This window comes from Rhinichthys klamathensis, unplaced genomic scaffold (genome assembly GCF_029890125.1).
Source record: "Rhinichthys klamathensis goyatoka isolate OS25496 unplaced genomic scaffold, OSU_Roscu_1.1 h1tg000006l_1, whole genome shotgun sequence".
NCBI lineage: Eukaryota > Metazoa > Chordata > Actinopteri > Cypriniformes > Leuciscidae > Rhinichthys > Rhinichthys klamathensis.
Genome location: NW_026606559.1, coordinates 3,584,148 through 3,606,047, shown reverse-complemented (window position 1 = coordinate 3,606,047; position 21,900 = coordinate 3,584,148). Strand labels below are relative to the sequence as shown.

The following is a 21,900-nucleotide window of genomic DNA, read 5'->3' as shown; positions in this document are numbered from 1 at the left end:
CGCTATATAAATGAAGATGACTTGACTTGACTTGACATGTATGTCCTGTGTTTTCCCCCTGCTTTGTGTTTTTGGTTCAGTCCTGTTTCCCAGTTTTCCCGCTGCTCGTTAGTCTTCAGTTATAGCACCTGTGTCTTGTCATCATCATTTCTCTCACCTGTGTCTTCATCATGTTCCTTTGTTCACCCTTGTATTTATACCCTGTTGTTACGGTTGTGTGGTAACCAGGAAGCCCGAGGAATAACTGGAAACAGGAATTTAATCTTCAAAAACATAGGAGACACAAAAACCACGTTATACATAAACGAGAACTGACAAAGAATGTCAGTTCTCGCCCCCCAAGCAAGAGACTGTACATGTGATGCCCGCCGAGCTAGAGCCTTCACTGCTGCTCCCGTCCAGCCTAGAGCCTTCATCGCTGGTCCCGTCCAGCCTAGAGCCTTCATCGCTGGTCCCGTCAAGCCTAGAGCCTTCATCGCTGGTCCCGTCCAGCCTAGAGCCTTCATCGCTGGTCCCGTCCAGCCCAGAACCTTCTCCGCTGGTCCCGTCCAGCCCAGAGCCTTCTCCGCTGGTCCCGTCCAGCCCAGAGCCTTCACCGCTGGTTCCGTCCAGCCCCGAGCCTTCACCGCTGGTCCCGTCCAGCCCAGAGCCTTCACCGCTGGTTCCGTCCAGCCCCGGGCCTTCACCGCTGGTCCCGTCCAGTCCCGAGCCTACACCGCTGGTCCCGTCCAGTCCCGAGCCTACACCACTGGTCCCGTCCAGCCCCGAGCCTTCACCGCTGGTTCCGTCCAGCCCCGGGCCTTCACCGCTGGTCCCGTCCAGTCCCGAGCCTACACCGCTGGTCCCGTCCAGTCCCGAGCCTACACCACTGGTCCCGTCCAGCCCCGAGCCTTCACCGCTGGTCCCGTCCAGCCCCGAGCCTTCACCGCTGGTCCAGCCCAGCCCGGAGCCAGCGTCTCCGCCACGGCCACCCAAAGGGCGGGACGACAGCGGTAATGGCCGTGGCCACCCGAAGGGGGGTCTCCTGGTTAACCTGAGACATTTTCATTTAAACCATCATTTTGTTTGAGAATGACATTTCACTGTTTAAAGTTTGTTGTATCAGCATTGAAATTTTACTGCAGCTTTCTTAAAGATTTTTTACCTTAAAATAATGTTTCCAAAATCGTTTCAGTGGTTCATCAAGTCGTAACAGGGTGAAAGGCACTTATGCCTCCGCTTTGCAGTCCTTTGTCTGGTATAACCACACTATGCAAGTTTGCCAGACCGGGTCGCGTTTCTGTAGTTCGAATGAGACATAAGAAAACTACAAATTTGACTTGCTTTGCGTCAAGCTTTACAATAGTCATTATTTAGTTTTTCTTCGTTTCTGATGTCGCAATACATCATACTTTCATAAAATCATGCATCATACTCTACCTTGTCTGTGGATATTGTTCATTTCAAAGCCGGTGCTGGATAAACAGCGAGCGTACCTGCGACAGTAGGCTGCGGTAGGCTAAATTATTTACAACAGCGGTAATGGACAATTCCGCTTCCAACCAGTAGGGCAACTGCAGAGGAAAAGTTCCTTAGTGTTGCTTTAAGGTCTTTATCACTTTATTAAAATTAAGCAAAAGAGACGGACAAATGTTTACTTTTAAGAGCGGTCACATATTTCGACCGATCTTCTGGGATTTGAACGATTCGATTATCTCAAGTCTGCATTCGATGCATCATTGATATCAAGAACACATCCGGGTACTTTCATGCGTCCTCTGTACTTGCGTTCTTGAGTATTGGAATTGAACTTCGACGTTTGATGATGACGTAGTACGAGAACACAAGGACGCAAGATCGCTGAAGAACGCATAATGAGAAACTGTCTTGTTTGTTACCAAAGTGATTAATCATTTTCAGGTGTACCTTGTTAACTTCTTGCTATCCTGTGTATATTCCCCTGTGCTTTAGTCTTGGTTTGTTGGTTGTTGTCTTTACAAGTTGTGTGAAGCTGTTATGCTCCTGCACTTTGGATTATGTTCCTGTTTTTGCTCATGTTCCTGTTTTTGACCCTTTGTTTGGATTATCTTTGTTTTTGTTTTCAATAAATACTGCTACAACTGGATTCTCATTTCTCCGCTTCGTCTCTGCCACTACGTAACAGCAACCTAACTGAGATTCTGCGTTAGGGTATGTAAGAGTTATTAAAGGGATTGTGCACACAGAAAAAATAATAATTCTATCATCATTTACTGATGCTCAAGTTCAAACCTGTAGGAATTTCTGCTGCAGAGCACTACAGAAGAAAAGCTGTTCTTTCCATACAATGAAAGTGAAAGGGGTCCAAAAACAACACTGAACCCCAGTGTCTTTCATTGTATTGACCAGAAATCCATCAGAATATTTGTTTTTAGATGTATGCATTTCTTTAATGGAAAATAAATGAATATATGTTGGGAACAACATATGGGTAGGTAAATATAAGTTTTGAGTAAACTGTCCCTTTAACTCAAGAGCTGAACGATTCAAATGAGTGTCTTACTACAAATGTGCAGTAATCCACAAAACAACAAACCAGTTTAACAAATTGAAAGTAACCGAACTGATCAAAAGATTCCTTTGCGAACTGGATATCGCTATGACTGATCATAAAATATTGCTTTCTGTTATTTTTTTGCTCTTTGCAGCTGCAAATGTAACAAAAGTGTTTGGACAAATGTATTGGAGTAAAAGTATAATTTTTTCTTTAATATGTAGCAAAAGTAGAACTCGAGTAAAGTACAAATATACAAAAACTGTACTTGACAGAATTTTCATTTTGAAGTGAACTATTCTTTTATTTACTCACCCTCAAGTTGTTTCAAACCTGTATAAATTTCTTTATTTCAACTGTCTGGTTACCGACATTCTTCAAAATAACATCTTTTGTGTTCAGCAGAAGAAAGAAATTCATACAGCTTTGTACTTAAAATTGTACTTCATTATTATACACCACTGCCATATTCAAACCACGATGGGCATATTCAACCACTTTACCTGATTTTCTTTTCTAATTCACTGGGGGTATGGTTTTGTGGTGGATCTTCGGGTAAAGCAGTTGAAAAACACATTGTAGTTTGAAAATGCCCACTGATAAAAACACCTGTAATGGTTGCATGTACACTTCTCAGCAGTGCTGAAGCTGGGTTATCCTGCATGGGCCACGGTGCAGGTTGTTTCTGTAGGCCTCCTTGAAATCACGTTTCGGGGGTGGGTGGGTTTTCCCCTTGAATGAAATCGTGTTCATCACCACAATTCTCAGTAATTGATGCTTCCTCAGAGAGAAAACATAGGTGCATCCTATACAAAAGTCTTGTTTGTTGAACCACCTGACATATTCACACAACTTCTCTGGCACAATTTCAAACAACGGTGCTGTCACAAAACGAAGACAAAGATAGACGGAATCCAATATGAAGTGATTTTTAAATTAACATATTAATATTTCTGAACGTAATTGAATGTATGACTTGCTCTAAATGACATCCTGCTTTCTTTTTCAGATTTCAGAGAACCCAAAGTAAAAAGGCAGTTGTAAGCCAGATTTTTTTAAACTTGAACTAATGACATCAGACTCTTGAAACTGTTTTAGGTTTTTAGTGCTTTTGTCCTTTTTGTCATATTTCTACTTTTTAAGAATGATCTTTTGTATCTTTTTGTCATTGATTGCGTTAAAAAGGTGTACTTTTAAAATATTTTAAAGGTTTTTTCCCCAAACTTTGAAATGGCCTGGAATTTGTTGATTGACCATTGAATGTTGTTTCAACACTAACTTTGGGTACATCAGATGGCAACATTGTTTTATGTTGACAGTACATTTCAGTTGTATTTTCAATGTTTGAACAAACATGATTTAGAATGAACACCACAATGTAACATTGATCCAACAATATTACCAAGGATTCTTTTAGTTCATTTAAATGTTGATTCAACAGCAATGATGTAGAATCAGCATCATAGTGTAACGTTGATCCAATGACATTACCATTGATTTTTTGTTGAAATCTCACTATTGTTTCAACATTAATTGTGGGTGCAAAAGTGATACTGAATCAACATTACTCTATAACATTAATTAAATGCAATTAGCGTTGACACATCAACATTGACTTATTGTTTCAATGGTTGCTTGCTATCTGGGAAGCTTATAATAGTATAATCTATGTAGTTTGTATTATATCATTTCTTTCTTTTAAACGTCTGATGTAATTTCTTGTGTTTATATTTATTTATTCCTGATTGTCCCCCCTTCATGAAGACACTCTTGCCAGCTAGCACTGGAAAACAATAATCTTGTTGTTTAGGGACTTACACCCAATTATGAACGTAAACTGAATTTAAGATAAGACTAAAAGAAAATGGAATTATTTGAGGAATTACAGAGGAAATACACATTCTTGGCAAGTTTTAAGCAGAACACATGCAGTATGATTGTGTGTAACTAAGAATGTACAAAAAATATACACTCACCTAAAGGATTATTAGGAACACCTGTTCAATTTCTCATTAATGCAGTTATCTAATCAACCAATCACATGGCAGTTGCTTCAATGCATTTAGGGGTGTGGTCCTGGTCAAGACAATCTCCTGAACTCCAAACTGAATGTCAGAATGGGAAAGAAAGGTGATTTAAGCAATTTTGAGCGTGGCATGGTTGTTGGTGCCAGACGGGCCGGTCTGAGTATTTCACAATCTGCTCAGTTACTGGGATTTTCACGCACAACCATTTCTAGGGTTTACAAAGAATGGTGTGAAAAGGGAAAAACATCCAGTATGCGGCAGTCCTGTGGGCGAAAATGCCTTTTTGATACTAGAGGTCAGAGGAGAATGGGCCGACTGATTCAAGCTGATAGAAGAGCAACTTTGACTGAAATAACCACTCGTTACAACCGAGGTATGCAGCAAAGCATTTGTGAAGCCACAACACGCACAACCTTGAGGCGGATGGGCTACAACAGCAGAAGACCCCACCGGGTACCACTCATCTCCACTACAAATTGGAAAAAGAGGCTACAATTTGCAAGAGCTCACCAAAATTGGACAGTTGAAGACTGGAAAAATGTTGCCTGGTCTGATGAGTCTCGATTTCTGTTGAGACATTCAGATGGTAGAGTCAGAATTTGGCGTAAACAGAATGAGAACATGGATCCATCATGCCTTGTTACCACTGTGCGGCTGGTGGTGGTGGTGTAATGGTGTGGGGGATGTTTTCTTGGCACACTTTAGGCCCCTTAGTGCCAATTGGGCATTGTTTAAATGCCACGGCCTACCTGAGCATTGTTTCTGACCATGTCCATCCCTTTATGGCCACCATGTACCCATCCTCTGATGGCTACTTCCAGCAGGATAATGCACCATGTCACAAAGCTCGAATCATTTCAAATTGGTTTCTTGAACATGACAATGAGTTCACTGTACTAAAATGGCCCCCACAGTCACCAGATCTCAACCCAATAGAGCATCTTTGGGATGTGGTGGAACGGGAGCTTCGTGCCCTGGATGTGCATCCCACAAATCTCCATCAACTGCAAGATGCTATCCTATCAATATGGGCCAACATTTCTAAAGAATGCTTTCAGCACCTTGTTGAATCAATGCCACGTAGAATTAAGGCAGTTCTGAAGGCGAAAGGGGGTCAAACACAGTATTAGTATGGTGTTCCCAATAATCCTTTAGGTGAGTGTATAACATCTCTAACCAGCTCACGAGACATGTGGATTGTAAAAAATTCTTACCGAATAGTTTTCACAATGAAGTAGATGATAACAGCCAAACCTATACATCCACACAGAGACCCAATCACAATCGCTGTGATTTCACCTGAGACAGAGACAAAATATTACATTTCTCAAGAGAACTGTAATAATTGAGCAATAATTAGCATATATATATATTCTAAGAGAGCTGATTGAAAAGATAAAAACTATTTAACAAATAATACTGAATGTTTAGACCGTAAAATGATTAATATAATAATTGGTATAATATAAAATGTTTCTCACCTGCAGTATAAATTTGAACTGAGACTGGGGAGAGAAACAGTGAAACAAAGAAGAATTAGTCAAAGCAACATTCATATCTTTTCAATGACAAACCGATTCACCCAAAAAAGACCATTCTGTCATCATTTACTCATCCTTATGTTATTCCAAAATGGTGTGCTGTTATTTTGGTGGAACACAAAAGGCAAAAATTTTGAAGAATCATTCAGTTGCTCTTTTCTATGCAATGAAAGTTTATAGTATGTCAGGTTTAAAAAGGAAAATACTCAAGATTCAATATGTAATATAAAAATAGTTTTGTGTGTGAAACAGGCTGAAATTTTTGTTATAAATTCACTTATAATCTTCCCTTTTGCCAAAGCATGTCCATGTCAGATTAAACAATGTCACATAGTAGTTTGACATTGTTGAAACCAAACGGGATAGGTTCCTGCATGTGCTATAGCAGAATGTGGTACTCCAGTACACATATGCAGAATAGTGTCACAGATTGCTGCTGTATAGTATTTCTAACAAAGAGATGCGTGATGCAGAATGAACGAAGGGATACAATGTTTAATAATCACAGAGAGCGGTAGCACACTACACATAACATTAACGCAAGACCTTGAACTGAGGAAAACTGAAGGCTTAAGAAAATTTAAAAATATCAAGAGTGTTGGATGAAGTGGCCGTGGACCTACAGTCAATTAAAAGCAAATCAGCAAATGCATCCTATTGTTTGTCAGCGATAAAGATCTTTATTAACATCTGCATATGCTGTCTGTGAATGATTGTTACATTCAATATCAATTCATTCAGGTAATACGTTTTACAACCAAATAGATTATTATGCCACGATACCACTACTACAAACTATAACATTACCAGTAGTTTTTTTTTACATAAACCTTAATTTATAGATTTAATGAATGAACACCGGCCAACAGTGATTTTTGAGTATTGCGCAGAAGAAGATCCGTTAATGTGCATTTGATGATCGTTTGTGTTCAGATATTCAGTAGCGGTTATTTGTGCGAGCACATGTGAAGAGTTTTCACTGTCAGTGGTTCCTGCTGTGTTTTGATACTGTTCAAATAACACAAATAAGAGTCGGAACAACAGTGTTCTTCTTTTGGTTTATTGCGCAATATGAATTACCAAACTCTGTGAACACAGGTATTTTGGACAATGAACTAGCCAACCAAAATCTAACCCAGAGTTAATCTCTAGACTGGCCAAATACAATTCAATACACTACAGTTCCCTTTACATGCGTTTGAACGCAAAACCAACATTGTCTAATAATTCAAATGTAGCTGTATACATTATTATTATACAAAGCAAAGGGCATGCAATGATATTTGGGCTACAGATGCCTATAGTCTCTTCTGTGTTTGTTGCAAAGATATCTAATTATGATAATAATAATAATCATTTAAATTCAATCTCTATCTAAATATTAACATGTTATTGTATTGTTATATAGGCTATATATGATCCGAAGTAACTAGTAAATTGCTACTTGAATAGATTTTTCATTGGATACTTTAAGTCAAGTCAAGTAACTAAAGTCCTCATGAAATCAAAATTGACCCTATTTACTTTGTCAGCACACATTACTGGTCTTAAGGTGAACAATTTATCCGTGCACATTAATACACAGAAAAAATAGTTTATCATGGTAATCTTTCATCAAAATCTGAAGTTACTTCCGGTCTGGAATGGCGTTCCATCTCCGATGATGTCATTTTGACGGCATGGCATAAAAGTAGCATAAGGTGATAAAAATGTATACTAAAATGTATTTGAAATACATTTATGTTGTGCTATATATACTACAAATACATTTACATAATGTACTTTTTGGTATACTAAACTGGTATACTTAAAGTCTACTAAATTGGAACAACTAATTTTGTACTGAATGCACTTTAATTGTGCAGAAGTAGTGCTGTAGTCCAACTAAAAATATACTTAAGTATACTTGATTGTGCTAAAGTGGAACTATTGCAAGTATACTTTAGGTACATTTTAAATATCTTGCATTTAAAGACTGATATAGAGATCATACAATCATTCTTTATAAACATATTAAAACACATTTTATGCTTAATAGGGGATAGTTTCCATTATAAACTATTATTTATATTGGAAACATTTGAAACCATCCTAAATTACTTCCTCAAGTACTATTACATTTCCTTGCTCTTTTTACTGCTTTGTGTTGCTCATCCCACTCAGGCACACACACACTCACACAGGCTCACGTGCTTACAATAAACTCTGTGTTCACAGGCGTTTTTGAAAAACGAATCAGCCATCATGTAAACAAAGAGCACAGCTCCATAATCCCCCACCCCCAACCCTATTCTCTCTCCCCCTCCCTCTTTAATGCTTTCTATCTTTCTCCTACCAGCTATGAAAGAGGACAGGACAGTTCTGTTGTTAAGTGGCTGGGTGGCACGATAGTTATCCTGGAGAACCATGGGCTCTGCTTCTTCCGCTTTGCTGGAGTACAACAGTGTCTCTAATTTCATTAGCTGAAGAGAAAAGCAGAGAAGAGAAGAGAAGAGAAGAGAAGAGAAGAGAAGAGAAGAGAAGAGAAGAGAAGAGAAGAGAAGAGTTTAACACATCTTTATTAAATACAATTCCTCTTCAATACATCACTGTTCACAAATTCCTCATTACCTTATCTGGTAACACTTTACAATACGGGTGCACTAATATGCATTAATTCATATTTAACTAATGCATAGATAATCATGAGTAAATGTATGATTCATGAAGAACTAAACCATTAATTAATGATTACTGCATCAGCAACTAATAAAGAGTCTATATGATTAATAGATTAAGTAATACATGAATTGCTATTAATTCAATGTGTCATTGTATATTAATTCCTTAATAACCTATTTTATTAACTAATAGTGTAAATTAATGTGTTAATTACCACAATTAGTCAAAGCTATGCACTTCAACTTCCAGTTGTCTGCTTTAATTAATCATTAGCTAATGATTTGCAAAGGTATCATTATGTTATGACTTTACTTGTTGAGGCACATCATTATTAACTAGTCATTTAGTAATTGTAGTAATTTACACATGAATTTGCACTAACAATGAAGTAATTAATCATGTATTAATGCATATTAGTGTATTATCTGGAAGTTGAAATACAAGGCTTTGGCTCATTCTGGTAATTAACATATTAATTAACACTATTAGTTAAAAAAATGAGTTATTAGGGAATTAATTCACAATTACATATTTAATTAATAACAATTCATGTATGAACTAATACATTAACCATACAGACTCTTAATTAGTTCCTAATGTGGTAATCATTAATGAATAGCTTAGATAATCATTAGTTACACATTAATTCAGTATTATCTGTGCATTAGTTAAGCATGAATTAATGCTTATTAGTGCACCCGTATTGTAAAGTGTTACCCTTTGGGATGAACTGGTTTAATGTGTGACGTCTCATTGCATCTGAACTCCCGCTTCCAATTTGCCAATTTTTCAATACCCATAACATAGTTCAGGATACAAAATATTGTCTTTTTGACATTCTATACTTTACACCTCCTAAGTACATACACAAAAAGCTTCACCAAATCTTCTAAACCGTTCAGTCAAAACTCTAAAAAGCCCCTCCAATCATTTGTTATTCAGAAATAAATGTTCCACAGTCTCTTCTTGGCTACAGAACCCACACTTCCATTTACTGCTGGGTTGAGGTGAGCCACATATCTGTTTGTAGCTATTGCCCTGTGAATAAGTCTCCACTGCAAATCTGTAGTTTGCTTCTAATGGAAACTTATACAGGGACCTCCACTGATCTCTCAAGGGGAAAGGTGGCCCAACCCATCTCGTCCACCTCAATGGCTGCCGTTCCTTCAGTGCCTCTTTATGAACAGTCTTGACACATAGGTTATAGTAAACCTTTTTAGACATAATCAATTGTCCATGTCTCAGAAGTTTCAGAAACCTCTCAATGATGGTCTTCCAACAGACTGTTGTCATAAGTAGAACAAATGAACAGTTTCTGAGGGATAGCATCAGTCTGTTCATTCGTATAACATCTCAGTAATATCCCGTCAAAAATGAGCTTATTTCTTCTAAAAACCGCATGGCGAGACGTGGAGATCGCAGTCCGGTCAAGTACATTATATCCTCCACTGACTTCCAGCCATGATTGACCAAATCCTTTAGCTTTGTGCAGTTTTTTCTTAAAATATTCTCATGTACACTCCTAGAAGACATCAGTCTACCATGAACCACTGGATTATGAAAGAGTGGTTCCTCCAATGCCCAGTTTTTAGGTATCTCGAAAAGTCTTTTAATCTTGAAAGTTTTAGCCCATGCTTGTAACACTGATTTATAAAAGGATGTAGTCTCTGTTTGGTCCATCTCTTGAGTTTGTATCCAGAAAATATGTATATCATAGACCCCTCTACTCTTCTCAGGATTGCACCTGCGTACGTCCATGTCAATTCTTTTCTACACACAATTCTTTTTCAGAAATAAGTCTGAAAGCTTAAATCCTGCCCTTAATGTCTATCAAGCCTTGTCCTTGTTCACAAGGAGGCAATTAAAGTTGTGCAGCACGAATCCAGTATTTACCGTTCCAGAAGAAATCTACTAGTGTCTTTTGTATAAAATCACCAATTATTCTGGCTTTAAAACCTTCTCTGCCCCACTTTAATCCTCCTTGTAACTCTGGAAGCCATTGACCTACTGCATATCATTCACTCTTACTCCAATTTACTTTAGCAGTGGATGCTTTTTCCAACCCGATCTCACGACCAATTCGTCCGAATTTGACGAGTGATTAAAAGATGGCTAATTCGTAACAATTCGTACGACCTCACTCGTACGAATTAGTACGATTTTTGCTAAAACGTACATATTTGACGAGTTGCCCAATTCGTATGAATTCGTACGAATGACCTACCCCTGACCCCGCCCCTAAACCTACCCATCACGTGGGTTTAGACAAATCGTACAAATTCGTACGAATGAGGTCGTACGAATTCGTACGAATTAGCCATCTTTTAATCACTCGTCAAATTCGGACGAATTGGTCGTGAGATAGCGTTGGCTTTTTCATATGCCTCTTTGCTTTTTATAAGATTATTGACATCTACAGTATTTGTCCACTTAGAAATACTAATAGCTCAATTCTATTACAATTAGAATCATTCGGTTTTAAAAACCCTTTAAGATCTTTTCTCATTCTTCTTAATAATGGTTCAATGGTGTATAATTGACCAGAGAGTGGTCACCCTTGCCTACTTCCTCTTTTTTTTTACAGGGATTGAGGCACTCAACCCCCCTCCCACCTTCAAAATACAGAAACATCACAATATCCAATAATTTGTTTTGGTTTTATCCAAGAAATAAACCTATCACCAAAAGCACTCAAAACTTTGAAAAGATATCCATGGTCCACCCTATCAAAAAAATTGTGATCTATTTATATAAAAAAACATGTTAATATTCTCTCTGAAACTCAAATCAATAGCATCTCTTAAAATAAAAATATTATCCATAATACAGGTACACAATAAGTCTGGTCACTATGAATCATTTTTTTCAGATAGCGTTTCAACCGGTTCTGGGGTCGCACACCGAACGAGAAGTGCAGCGCCATGTCTTTAAAATTCGAACACATTATTCTCTATGAGTGTACACACACCGGCGGCGCCATTCGGCATCTGTCCGCGGCGCCCAGCTACGGCTCAGGACCTTGTTCAAAACCCTGCCGCGCCACAGAGCGCCATTTACATAGTTGTATATTAAATTAACATTTATTTGTCTCAAATCGCCGTTAATGTACATACTGACTTCACCCTGTGCTGCAATTTACATTTAGTTTTACATTCGTTTACAGAAATCATTTACAGCAGCTAGAATTAAAATTGCTTATGTTCGCGGATTTTCAGTTGATATTCTCATAACGAACGCTCTGAGGTAAAAGTGTGTTCAGACTGAAGACATAGCAACGATTGTATTAAACTGTTCAGTACAATCATAACATAGCACAGACATTATCTTAATTCCATAATGTCTTTAAACATATTGCTGGCCATAAACTGAGAAAGTGCGCGTCGAGTTGTCCTAGACACGATGTGGCGCGGCGCTGTGCTTCTCGTCCGGTAAGCGACCCCCTTAAATATTTGGTTTAAATTGTGTAATAATCCATACATAAAAGAGAAACGTGTCTCCAATTATTCAAAAATCCTGAATCCCCTTTTTTAGGTAACAGGGATAATCCTGCTCATCCACAGCTGCTTGAAAATTAATAATCTTCAAAGCAAACACTCTGTAACAGTTCCACTATTACAGGGTGTAATTTTCATCCTGGCCACTAGGGGTCACCAGGGAGAATGTTGTCGCTAGGACGTGGTTTCTTTAATAGAGGGAGAGAAGAAGAAGGGGTTGGGGAGGTCACAGGTGCTAAGGGGAGATGGTGATTTAATTGAGATGGAGATGGACTAATTATTAATAACATGTTTTACATGATAGCCACAGCATTTCTGTGGGTGTCTTTCTACTTGCTTTGCAGCAGCAGCAGCCTAAGAGGATATATTACACCCAGGCCACTACTACTGTCACTTCCAGTAATATGAATATGACAGTTTATCTCAAGAAATGTCATGACTGAACTAATGAATATGAAAAGTTAGCATTGCTTGAGCTTTCACACAGTGTCTTTGTACCTGTGAATGAGATATTTTCACCCTTTCATTGAAGATGGTCCAGAGGACACTCTGGCGGCAGGGTGGAGTGGTGAGTGAGCCATTGTAGCGGAAATATTCGCTGAGGTTGTTAGGCAGCAGTGACTGTATGTCAAATGCAGGGATAGCCACCTTCTGGCCTGAAATAAATCAAACAAATATTAAAAGTTGTAAACATTTTAATGAAATTGTATGTCTTGTATGTTGATTTACAAATAACCCAAAAGGCTGAAGCACGGTAATCACACACGTATACAGTAGACATACTCGCACATGCACACAATTACATGCCTGCATATCTGATGCGGCCCAGATAGTTGAGAATACTACCATATGCCTGATTAATCTCTTCACCTGCCTGAAAAAGCAAACAACTGAATGAGATAAAGTTTGAGTGGTAATTTATATATATATATATATATATATACTACATGAATATAGGGTTTGATTAAATAGAAATCACCTCAATTAGAATCCCTAACACAGCCAGGCCATTTTCTTGGGTCGCAGCTTCGGTCATATTAGCATAAACCTCTGTATTGTAATGGACAATATGGAGCTGAGAGAAAAGAGAGAGTGCATGTTCAGGTTATAATATTTTGGGATCTTACATAAGACATGTTTTCTTTCATAGTTTCGCTCAACGTTGTGAAGTAACTGACACTATAGAGTGGTGCAGGTATGACTTCACTTTGTAGGCCAAAACTCAGAAGCAAGTTAGCATTTTAGTAACATTCGGTTCCATCGTCCTATGAAAGTGATCTTCTCTGTTACATATGTAACCTTGGTTCACTTAATGGGGAACAAGACACTGCGTAGCTGACCATGCTATATAGCCCTAGTGTTTCCTGTGTTTATTGTTTGTTGTTGTTGTCAGATCAGGACAAGGAGTCAGTCAGCAGGCACCAAAAAAAAACGGGTTTAAACTGAGATAATTTCAAAAAGGCAACAAAAAGGCTGTCAATAATTCAGACCAGAACTCAACAATCCAGACAGGAACAATCTCAGTGGAACATACGGGGTAGCGTTCATCTAGCGTAGATGAAAGTAACGGCTGAAGAGCCAGAACAAGGCGGTGTAATGCAGCGGGGGGCGCTGTTGAGGCAGGGGACTGGCGGCACTCAGGCGGCACGTGAAGCAGAGTGGAGACAAAGACAATCCGCGATCAGAGATCGAGAGCGCAACCAGGGCTGAATACAGTGGGGAACAAAAACAAAACTGGCAAAGTATCCCACAGGACATGGCAGAACACAAGACAATGAGGCTGGAATCCAACAAGACACGGCAGAATAGACACAATAAGGCTGGAACATACGCTTGCACAAACAACGATCTGGCACAAGACAGCACACTAGAGGGAACTAAATAGGGGACTAAAAGATTAAATTGATACAGAACAGGTGGAAGGAGTGAAACAATAACGAGGTAATGGATGGAATAACAAGGGGGTTGGATAAGATGCCACGATAACAGAGAAGAGAAGATGTAGTCCAAACCAACACAAACACAACAGAGACAGGGAAAAAAACGGACAGATCAGCCCAGGGACATGAGAGTTGTTAGTTTGTGTTTCTGTGCTCAGTTTGTTCTCCTTGTGTTGTTTTTTGGTCTTTAAGTTAATTGTATTTTTTGTTACTTTAATAAAACTCTGCATTTAGATCCTGCTCTCCTTGTATCTGAGTTTCACCCACATTACAGAACAGCAGACCAAGAAATGGATACAGCAGAGGAGCTCTTGTACCTTTGTCATGACATCCCCAAACCCTCAAGTTCAGTGGTTCTCCCCCTGTCGTTATTGCTTCCCATGGTGGTTTCCACTATCCTGTGTGTGTGGGCCAAGCACACATAACCGTTGGACACCCATGCCCTGAGAAGGTGGTATCTGCACCTGGACTCTCTACCACAGTCATGGAGGCCCTTCATGCTTGTTCTGTTACGGTCACACAGCCTGTCTCTGAGTTCCCAGTGTTTCCTGTGTTTCCTGACTGTTTTGTCACAGCTAGCCCTGCTTGCTCCACTGTCTCCAGCTTTGCTGTAGTCTCCTGCTCCGCCTGCACTGCACCATCTTCTACGGCACTCTGGTGGTCTCCTGTAGCACTCTGGTGGTCTCCTGTAGCACTCTGGTGGTCTTCTGCTCCATCTGCGCTGCCCTGGTGATCTTCTGCTCTACATGTGCCACCCTGGTGGTCTCCTGCGCCCCTCTAGTGTTCCCTAATTCCTTTAATTGATCTAGGAGCTTATCTTCTATTAATATCCCAGAATGGAACTACTTATGTCGTAAAAATGGTTGTTATGATTCTTTTTAATCTAATTTTGATTTAAAAAAAAAAAAGTACATTCCTGTTGTCTCTCAACAATCCTCTACCATCACACACAGAAGGCAGCACAATACTGATAATCTGCATCCTATTTGCTCCTCTTCTAATGCACCTCTCTATGTATCTGTGGGTCTCTGGAATTGTCAGTCAGCAGTCAACAAAGCTGACTTCATTCCAGCCTTTGCAACTTAATCTACTCTCAATATCTTGGGCTTGACCGAGACCTGGATTCGTCCAGAGGACTGCAGCAGTCCCCGCTGCTCTCTCTAACAACTTCTCTTTCTCTCACACCCCTCATCAGTCTGGGAGGGATGGGGGCACAGGTCTTCTCATTTCTAACAATTATAAGTACTCAACTCACTCTTCTCTTTGCAATAACATGTCGTTTGCATTTCATGCTATTATAGTAACACTTCCTGTTAAAATCCATAGTAAATTATCGCTCCGCAGGTCAACTGAGTACCTTTATAGAGGAGTTGGATGTCTCCCACTTGTAGTCTTTGGTGATTTCAACATCCATCTGGAAAAGCCTTATGCTAAAGACTTCCACTCTCTCCTAGCCTCATTTGATCTAAAATGGCTCATCACCACAGGTACTCACAAATCAGGCAACCAACTTGACCTAATTTACACGCGCAACTGCATCACAGAGAGTTTTAGGTAAAACCTCTGCACATTTCTGATCATTTCTTCATTACTTTGAATCTAGAACTTACTACTTGTGCACCACCAACCCCTCTACCAGTTGCTTTCAGACAAAACCCGTGCTCACTTTCTCGCTCCCATCTTTCCTAAGTTGTGCCATCGTCTCTTCCCTAATTATCATCATCTCTGGATGTAAATACTGCAACAGACACTTTATATTCCACTTTAACTTCTTGTCTAGTCAATATCTGTCCTCTCCCTTTCAGGCCAGCGTGTGCTACCAGTGTTGGAGAAGCTAGTCTCAAACCTTGACAAGCTACAAGCTACTCATAAGTTAAAGTAGTTAAGATACAGCCAAGCTACCCTTCTGAAAAAGTAGTTAGCTACATAAGTTACAATCAAAAAGTAGAAACTTTTTAAAAATGAGTACATTGAAACTATAAATTATGATTTCAAAGAGTATTGCTTTATTTTGTAAACTATCCAATAATACACATAATGCTCAAATATAGCATATATCTTAAACTGACTGACAAAGTGCAAAATTAAATGTAACATCAATGCAAGAACAAAATGTATGCAAATAAAATTGGATACAAAGAAGTAGTCAAAAATGCATGTTAAACTTAAAGCACATGCTAACGGAGCTTGCAGCATTCTGAGACCAGCCGCAAACTTAATTTAATTAGATCACAGCCTTTGTCGTGTGATAAGCGCAGTAATATCGTGATTTTGTTTTCAAAGCAATGGAGCAAAAAACAATGTTGGTTATCTTTTAGGTTCATACTAAAACTATGGCGGGACATCATTCTAATTATTAACCAGAAACAGACATTTGATATAGAGTGTGAAAAAGCAGGATAATTAATCAATTTAAAAAAGGCTATAATTCACCTGAATGTGCTTTAAGTCTTCGACGCAGACAGCATTTTAATATTTTGTTTTCATAAATTACAGTGGATTCATGTGAAATAACCTGCTCCTGTATGTCCTTACATAAAGCCGCAAGATGTGTGATAAAACAATAGATGGCAGTAATGGACAATTTTAGTTTGTGATCTAATAAGAAGAAAACGCTGCACTGCTTCAATGCTTGGCAGGCTCGTCAAAACTCAAAATGGAATGTAGCTTTTGGTCTTGCTACAACGCCACTTGTTGGAAAACGTAGTTAGCTACTGGAAAAGCTACACTGTTTTAAAAGCAACTGAGCTACTGTCAATCTACTGAAAAATTTTGGGTAACACTTTATATTACGACCCGCAAACAACTGCGTAAGTAAACCGAAATTACGGTGTACATTTATGTAATTATAGTGTACTTCCGTGTAGGTACCGTATAAGGGAACAATATGTTAAGTTTTGGGTAATAAAGGGGTACAACCAGATATACAAGCAAATTATTTATAATGTAATTATTTTAAAACTAACAGGTACCTATTCTGTTAATATATTCCAGGCAAAAATTGTACGTCTGTTGTATATAAAAGTTTTTATCACATTTCTGGCAAAATATGTTCTTGTGCAATGTAGTTACAGGGTAATTTTGACATCTGTGGGTTGTAAATTAAATATATATATATATATATATATGGCTGTATGTAAGCACAGTATGACAAAAAATGAATTTATTGGCTTTTCTAACTAAACTACTTAACGTTAGGCCAAAAAAATTATATCTGTTTGTACCCCTTTATTACCCAAAACTTAACATATTGTTCCCTTACCTACACGGAAGTACACTATAATTACAGAAACGTACACCGTAATTTCGGTTTACTTACGAAGTTCTTTGCAGGTTGTATATCTGCTTGTTACCCCTTTATTACCCAAAACTTATATACCCTTATACCTACACGGAAGTACACTATAATTACGTAAACGTACACTGTAATTTCGGTTTACTTACGCAGTTGTTTGCGGGTCGTAATATAAAGTGTTACCAAATTTTGTTAAGTTAGTAGTGTTGCTACTTGTAGTAAACTACTCCCTAACACTGCGTGCTACTCCCTCTAACCCATGGTTATCTGATGTTCTTCGTGAACACCGGACCAAACTCAGGGCATCAGAGAGAAAATGGCACAAATAAAAAAAAAAACTCTGACCTGAGTATGTATCAATCTCTGCTCTCATCCTTCTCTGTTGAAGTCCATGCTGCAAAATCTTCATATTTAGACAAAAAGATCAACAGCACTTTGAACACATGCAAGCTTTTCAAAACTTTCAACTCTCTCTTCTGTCCCCCTCCACCACCTCTTTAACTGCTAATGATTTTGCTCATTTCTTCACTGACAAAACTACAACCATAAGCACACATTAAACACATCACTTGTAGATAGTTACAGACCTGTCTCTCTTCTACCATTCATAGAGAAAACACTTGAACGAGTTGTATTCAACCAGGTATCATCTTTCTTTTCACATAATAACCAGCTGGACGTTAACCAATCTGGTTTCAAGAACAGCCATTCAACCGAGACTGCATTACAACCGGTCACTGAAGCCTTGCCGATTGTGAAAGCTGATTCCAAATCATCAGTTCTCATTCTCCTGGATCTATCTGCTACGTTTGACACTGTGAATCAATCATCAGATCCTTCTGTCCACCCTCTCATCACGGGGCATCATAGAAACTCCACTTCACTGGTTTGAATCCTATCTCACAGGTAGATCTTTCACGGTTGCCTGGAGAAGGGAGGTATCCAAAGCACATTAACTGATCACGGGGGTTCCTCAGGGTTCAGTTCTTGGACCCATCCTCCTCTCCATATACACTACATCACTGGGACCCATCATACAGGCACATGGTTTCTCCTACCATTGCTATGCTGATGACACGCAGCTCTACATTTCATTTCAATCTGTTACTTTAATTTATTATTTACCTATTATCACTGTAAAGCCGCTTTGGAACAATCTACATTGTTAAAAGCGCTATATAAATTAAGATGACTTGACTTGATTTCAACCAGATGATTCCACAGTAGCTGCACGTATCTCAAGCTGTCTGGCGGACATCTTGGCATGGATGAAAGAACATCACCTGCAGCTCAACCTGGCAAAGACTGAGTTTCTCTTCTTCCCTGCCAATCCGACTCTACAGCACGATTTCACTATCCAGATAGGTTCATCATCAATTACCCCATCAAGGTCGGTCAGAAATCTTGGAGTAATCTTTGAGGACCATGCAGCTGACTTTCAAACACCACATTGCAAATGCAAAGATAGCTTGGTCATGCAGGTAAGGGTTACACTACACAACCTCAGGAAGATCAGGCCTTTCCTAACTGCCCTTACGAAAAAGAAGTTTATTCAAGTGTGCTATTATTAGTATACTTCTTTTAAACTAAAAATAAGAAAGTATACTTTCAGTCTACTTTTTATGTACTTCTCAGAAATATACTTTATGTACTTCTCAGAAATATACTTCAAATTGCACTTAAAGCCCATCTTTCAAGTTGAAGATCCCTGTGAATAGATGTGTAGATAAATGGTGTAGGAACTCGATTTGCGTGAAGAAATTAATCATAAATGTGCATTAAAAAAGTTTTTTAAAAGAAATTGTGAGTAAAATTACTTCCGCTGTCAAAAACGCTCTGATCGGACGTGACGCAACGGCCGGTAAATCTCATCTCTTCGTAATGGAGTCAGCCATTGAAGAGGTTGCAGTAGGAGTTCATGTCAACTCTTCCGATGGGCTATTGCCGTATAATTATGAGCCACCTAGGCGAGAGAGGGGTCAGATACGAAACGTATCCAAGCACGGAAATCTTTGTGTTTCTTGTTTGGAAATCGGTGGACCCGATGACCAGACAAGTTGGAGTGGTTGCATCCAAAACAAACACAAGAATTCACCATTGTGACAATTCAAACCAACTCAACTAACGTTATAACGATAACTACAAGCTCTATTTTCTGTACCACCTCTCAGACTACGTAAACCCACACTGAGAACCAGGGCAGCAACGCCTATTTGTTTGCCTGTCGTTGCGTCATATGACGCGTTCTCTGGAAAAGGGCGGTTTTTTGAGCCTGGCTTAGAATAGGTACACTTTTTCCTGAATTTCTGCCTGTGGGTGTTGTAAAACATATGTATTCTTATGTATGTCTTTTTAAATTGACATTTTCATACAAGATTCTGTATAAATTAAGTTATACAATTAAATTGAAAGATGGCCTTTAAGTATACTTGACTTATACTGACAGAAAAGTCTCAGCATATTTGGCCTATACTTGTTGATCGAGATATACTTAAAAGTATAATTAAGTATTGTAAGTATTCTTGGCTTGTACTTCTGTTTACTATTTTGATTGAGTAGCTTATTAAATACTTTTAAAAAAACATAATATTACACACTGTCTTATAAACTAACATGTTCAAGTTTATATAAAGCTTTCGGGTAGAATAGCTTATAGAGTAAATAAAATAAGCATGGAACTGAACCTGATCTTGTACACAACGATAATAATGCAACACAACTTCTCGTCCAGGCCCTGGTCATTTCTAGGCTTGATTACTGCAATGCTATTCTGGTTGGACTTCTATTATATGCAATCAAACCTCTACAAATGGTTCAGAATGCTGCAGCACATCTTGTCTTCAACTAGCCCAAAAGGGCCCACATCACACCTCTCTTTATCTCTCTGCACTTGCTGCTCGGATCAAGTTCAAGGCATTGATGCTTGCTTACAGATCTATCACAGGCTCAGCACCCTCCTACTTTCACTCGCTCTTACCAGTCTACATCCCTACCAGAAGCCTGCGATCGGTAAATGAGTGACGGCTTGTGGTATCATCTTGTGCCCAAAGAGAGGCACAAAATCACTCTCCAGAACTTTTTCGTTCCTTGCTGGTGGAATGATCTCCCCACCCTCATCCAGAATGCAGAATCCCTAACAATATTCAAAAGACTGCTGAAAACTCGTCTCTTCCATTAGCACTTTACCTCACCATAAAAAAAATTCTATGCTTTCATTTTTAATTGAATCCCTCCCTATTCTAGCTTATTCTACTCCAAGCAATGTCTGAAACTTTGTATTATGAGCACTTCTTGTGTTTATTTGCCACTTTACGATGAATCGCTTGCTGTACCTCATTTGTAAGTCGCTTTGGATTAAAGCGTCTGCAAAATGAATAAATGTAAATGATCACATAATGAAAAGGATTTTAAAAAGCACAGCTGATATTATTTCAGGTTCACACTGGAAATGGCCACACACAGTTTGGTCTGTTATGTACTGCACGTTTTGGCAAATGTAGATATTCCATGCTTACATAAAATTTACATATATGCACATTATATATACACTATCTACTCCTGAAATCGTGAGAGTAGAATGGTAGTATGTAGTGATGTCGCTAGGTTTGGGCACCTTTTACAGTTTATTGCATTGGGCCCACTTGAAATTGCTTTTCCGGGGCTGAAGGCCCCCTGTACTCATTCCCACCTTTCCCCCTACTACTGACACCCCTAGTAGTATTCTGTTCTGAGCATACAGTCTATATAAAGACATAAGTAATCTACTAATGAGAAAAACATTTGAGCAATGCAGCGGTCAGTGTATTGATCTCTGTCTAGAGATATGTTTAAGCTGTATTTAAAACATATTTACACTGATACACATGCACACACCTCTGCGGAAGTGCTCTGTCCATTAATGGTGTGTTCACTTCCTGTAGCTACGCCCACTCCATTACCCCAGTGCAGGTGCAGCTGTACAGCACTATAATACCATGGCAACCCAGCCAAGCCCATCCAATGTGGCAATGTCATCAGCACTGTGTGAGAAAACAAGAGGAAGTTCGAGGTAAAGAAGAGGGTCATGTTTAACAAACTGCATTTGGTCACACTTTATATTAGCTGTCTTTACCTACTATGTACTTACATAAAAATTTATTGTTGAGTACAATGTACTTATTGTGTTCATGTTGTATTGCAAAATACTTGCTGCTATTAAGGAAGGATACTGTTCAGGTCAGGCACATGATTTATGATATTTTTGGGTTTAAGGGTGGGTTAAGGGGTAAAGGAAGGATCAACAGTGTAATTATAGATGTAAATACAGAAATTAATTAGGCTACAGATCTAACTACATGCAGGATTTTTTAAATATATGTACAACATAAAAATGTATGTACACAATAAGTTCATTGTATCAAATGATTAATTTAAATGTTAGTACATAGTAG

General features: G+C 38.8%; 1 protein-coding gene across 1 annotated transcript in view; it reads right to left on the bottom strand.

Moving 5' to 3' along the window:
* Positions 1–21,900, bottom strand: part of ca14 (carbonic anhydrase XIV) — a 38,610-nt gene that overhangs the window by 12,235 nt on the left and 4,475 nt on the right. The window contains exons 4-10 of the mRNA XM_056257708.1: positions 21,344–21,489; positions 13,215–13,310; positions 13,043–13,109; positions 12,734–12,891; positions 8,416–8,542; positions 6,021–6,044; positions 5,754–5,838 (exon numbers count right to left, since the gene is read on the bottom strand). Of these exons, the coding sequence (XP_056113683.1) occupies positions 5,754–5,838; positions 6,021–6,044; positions 8,416–8,542; positions 12,734–12,891; positions 13,043–13,109; positions 13,215–13,310; positions 21,344–21,489 (703 nt within the window). The remainder of the gene's footprint in view (positions 1–5,753; positions 5,839–6,020; positions 6,045–8,415; positions 8,543–12,733; positions 12,892–13,042; positions 13,110–13,214; positions 13,311–21,343; positions 21,490–21,900) is intronic.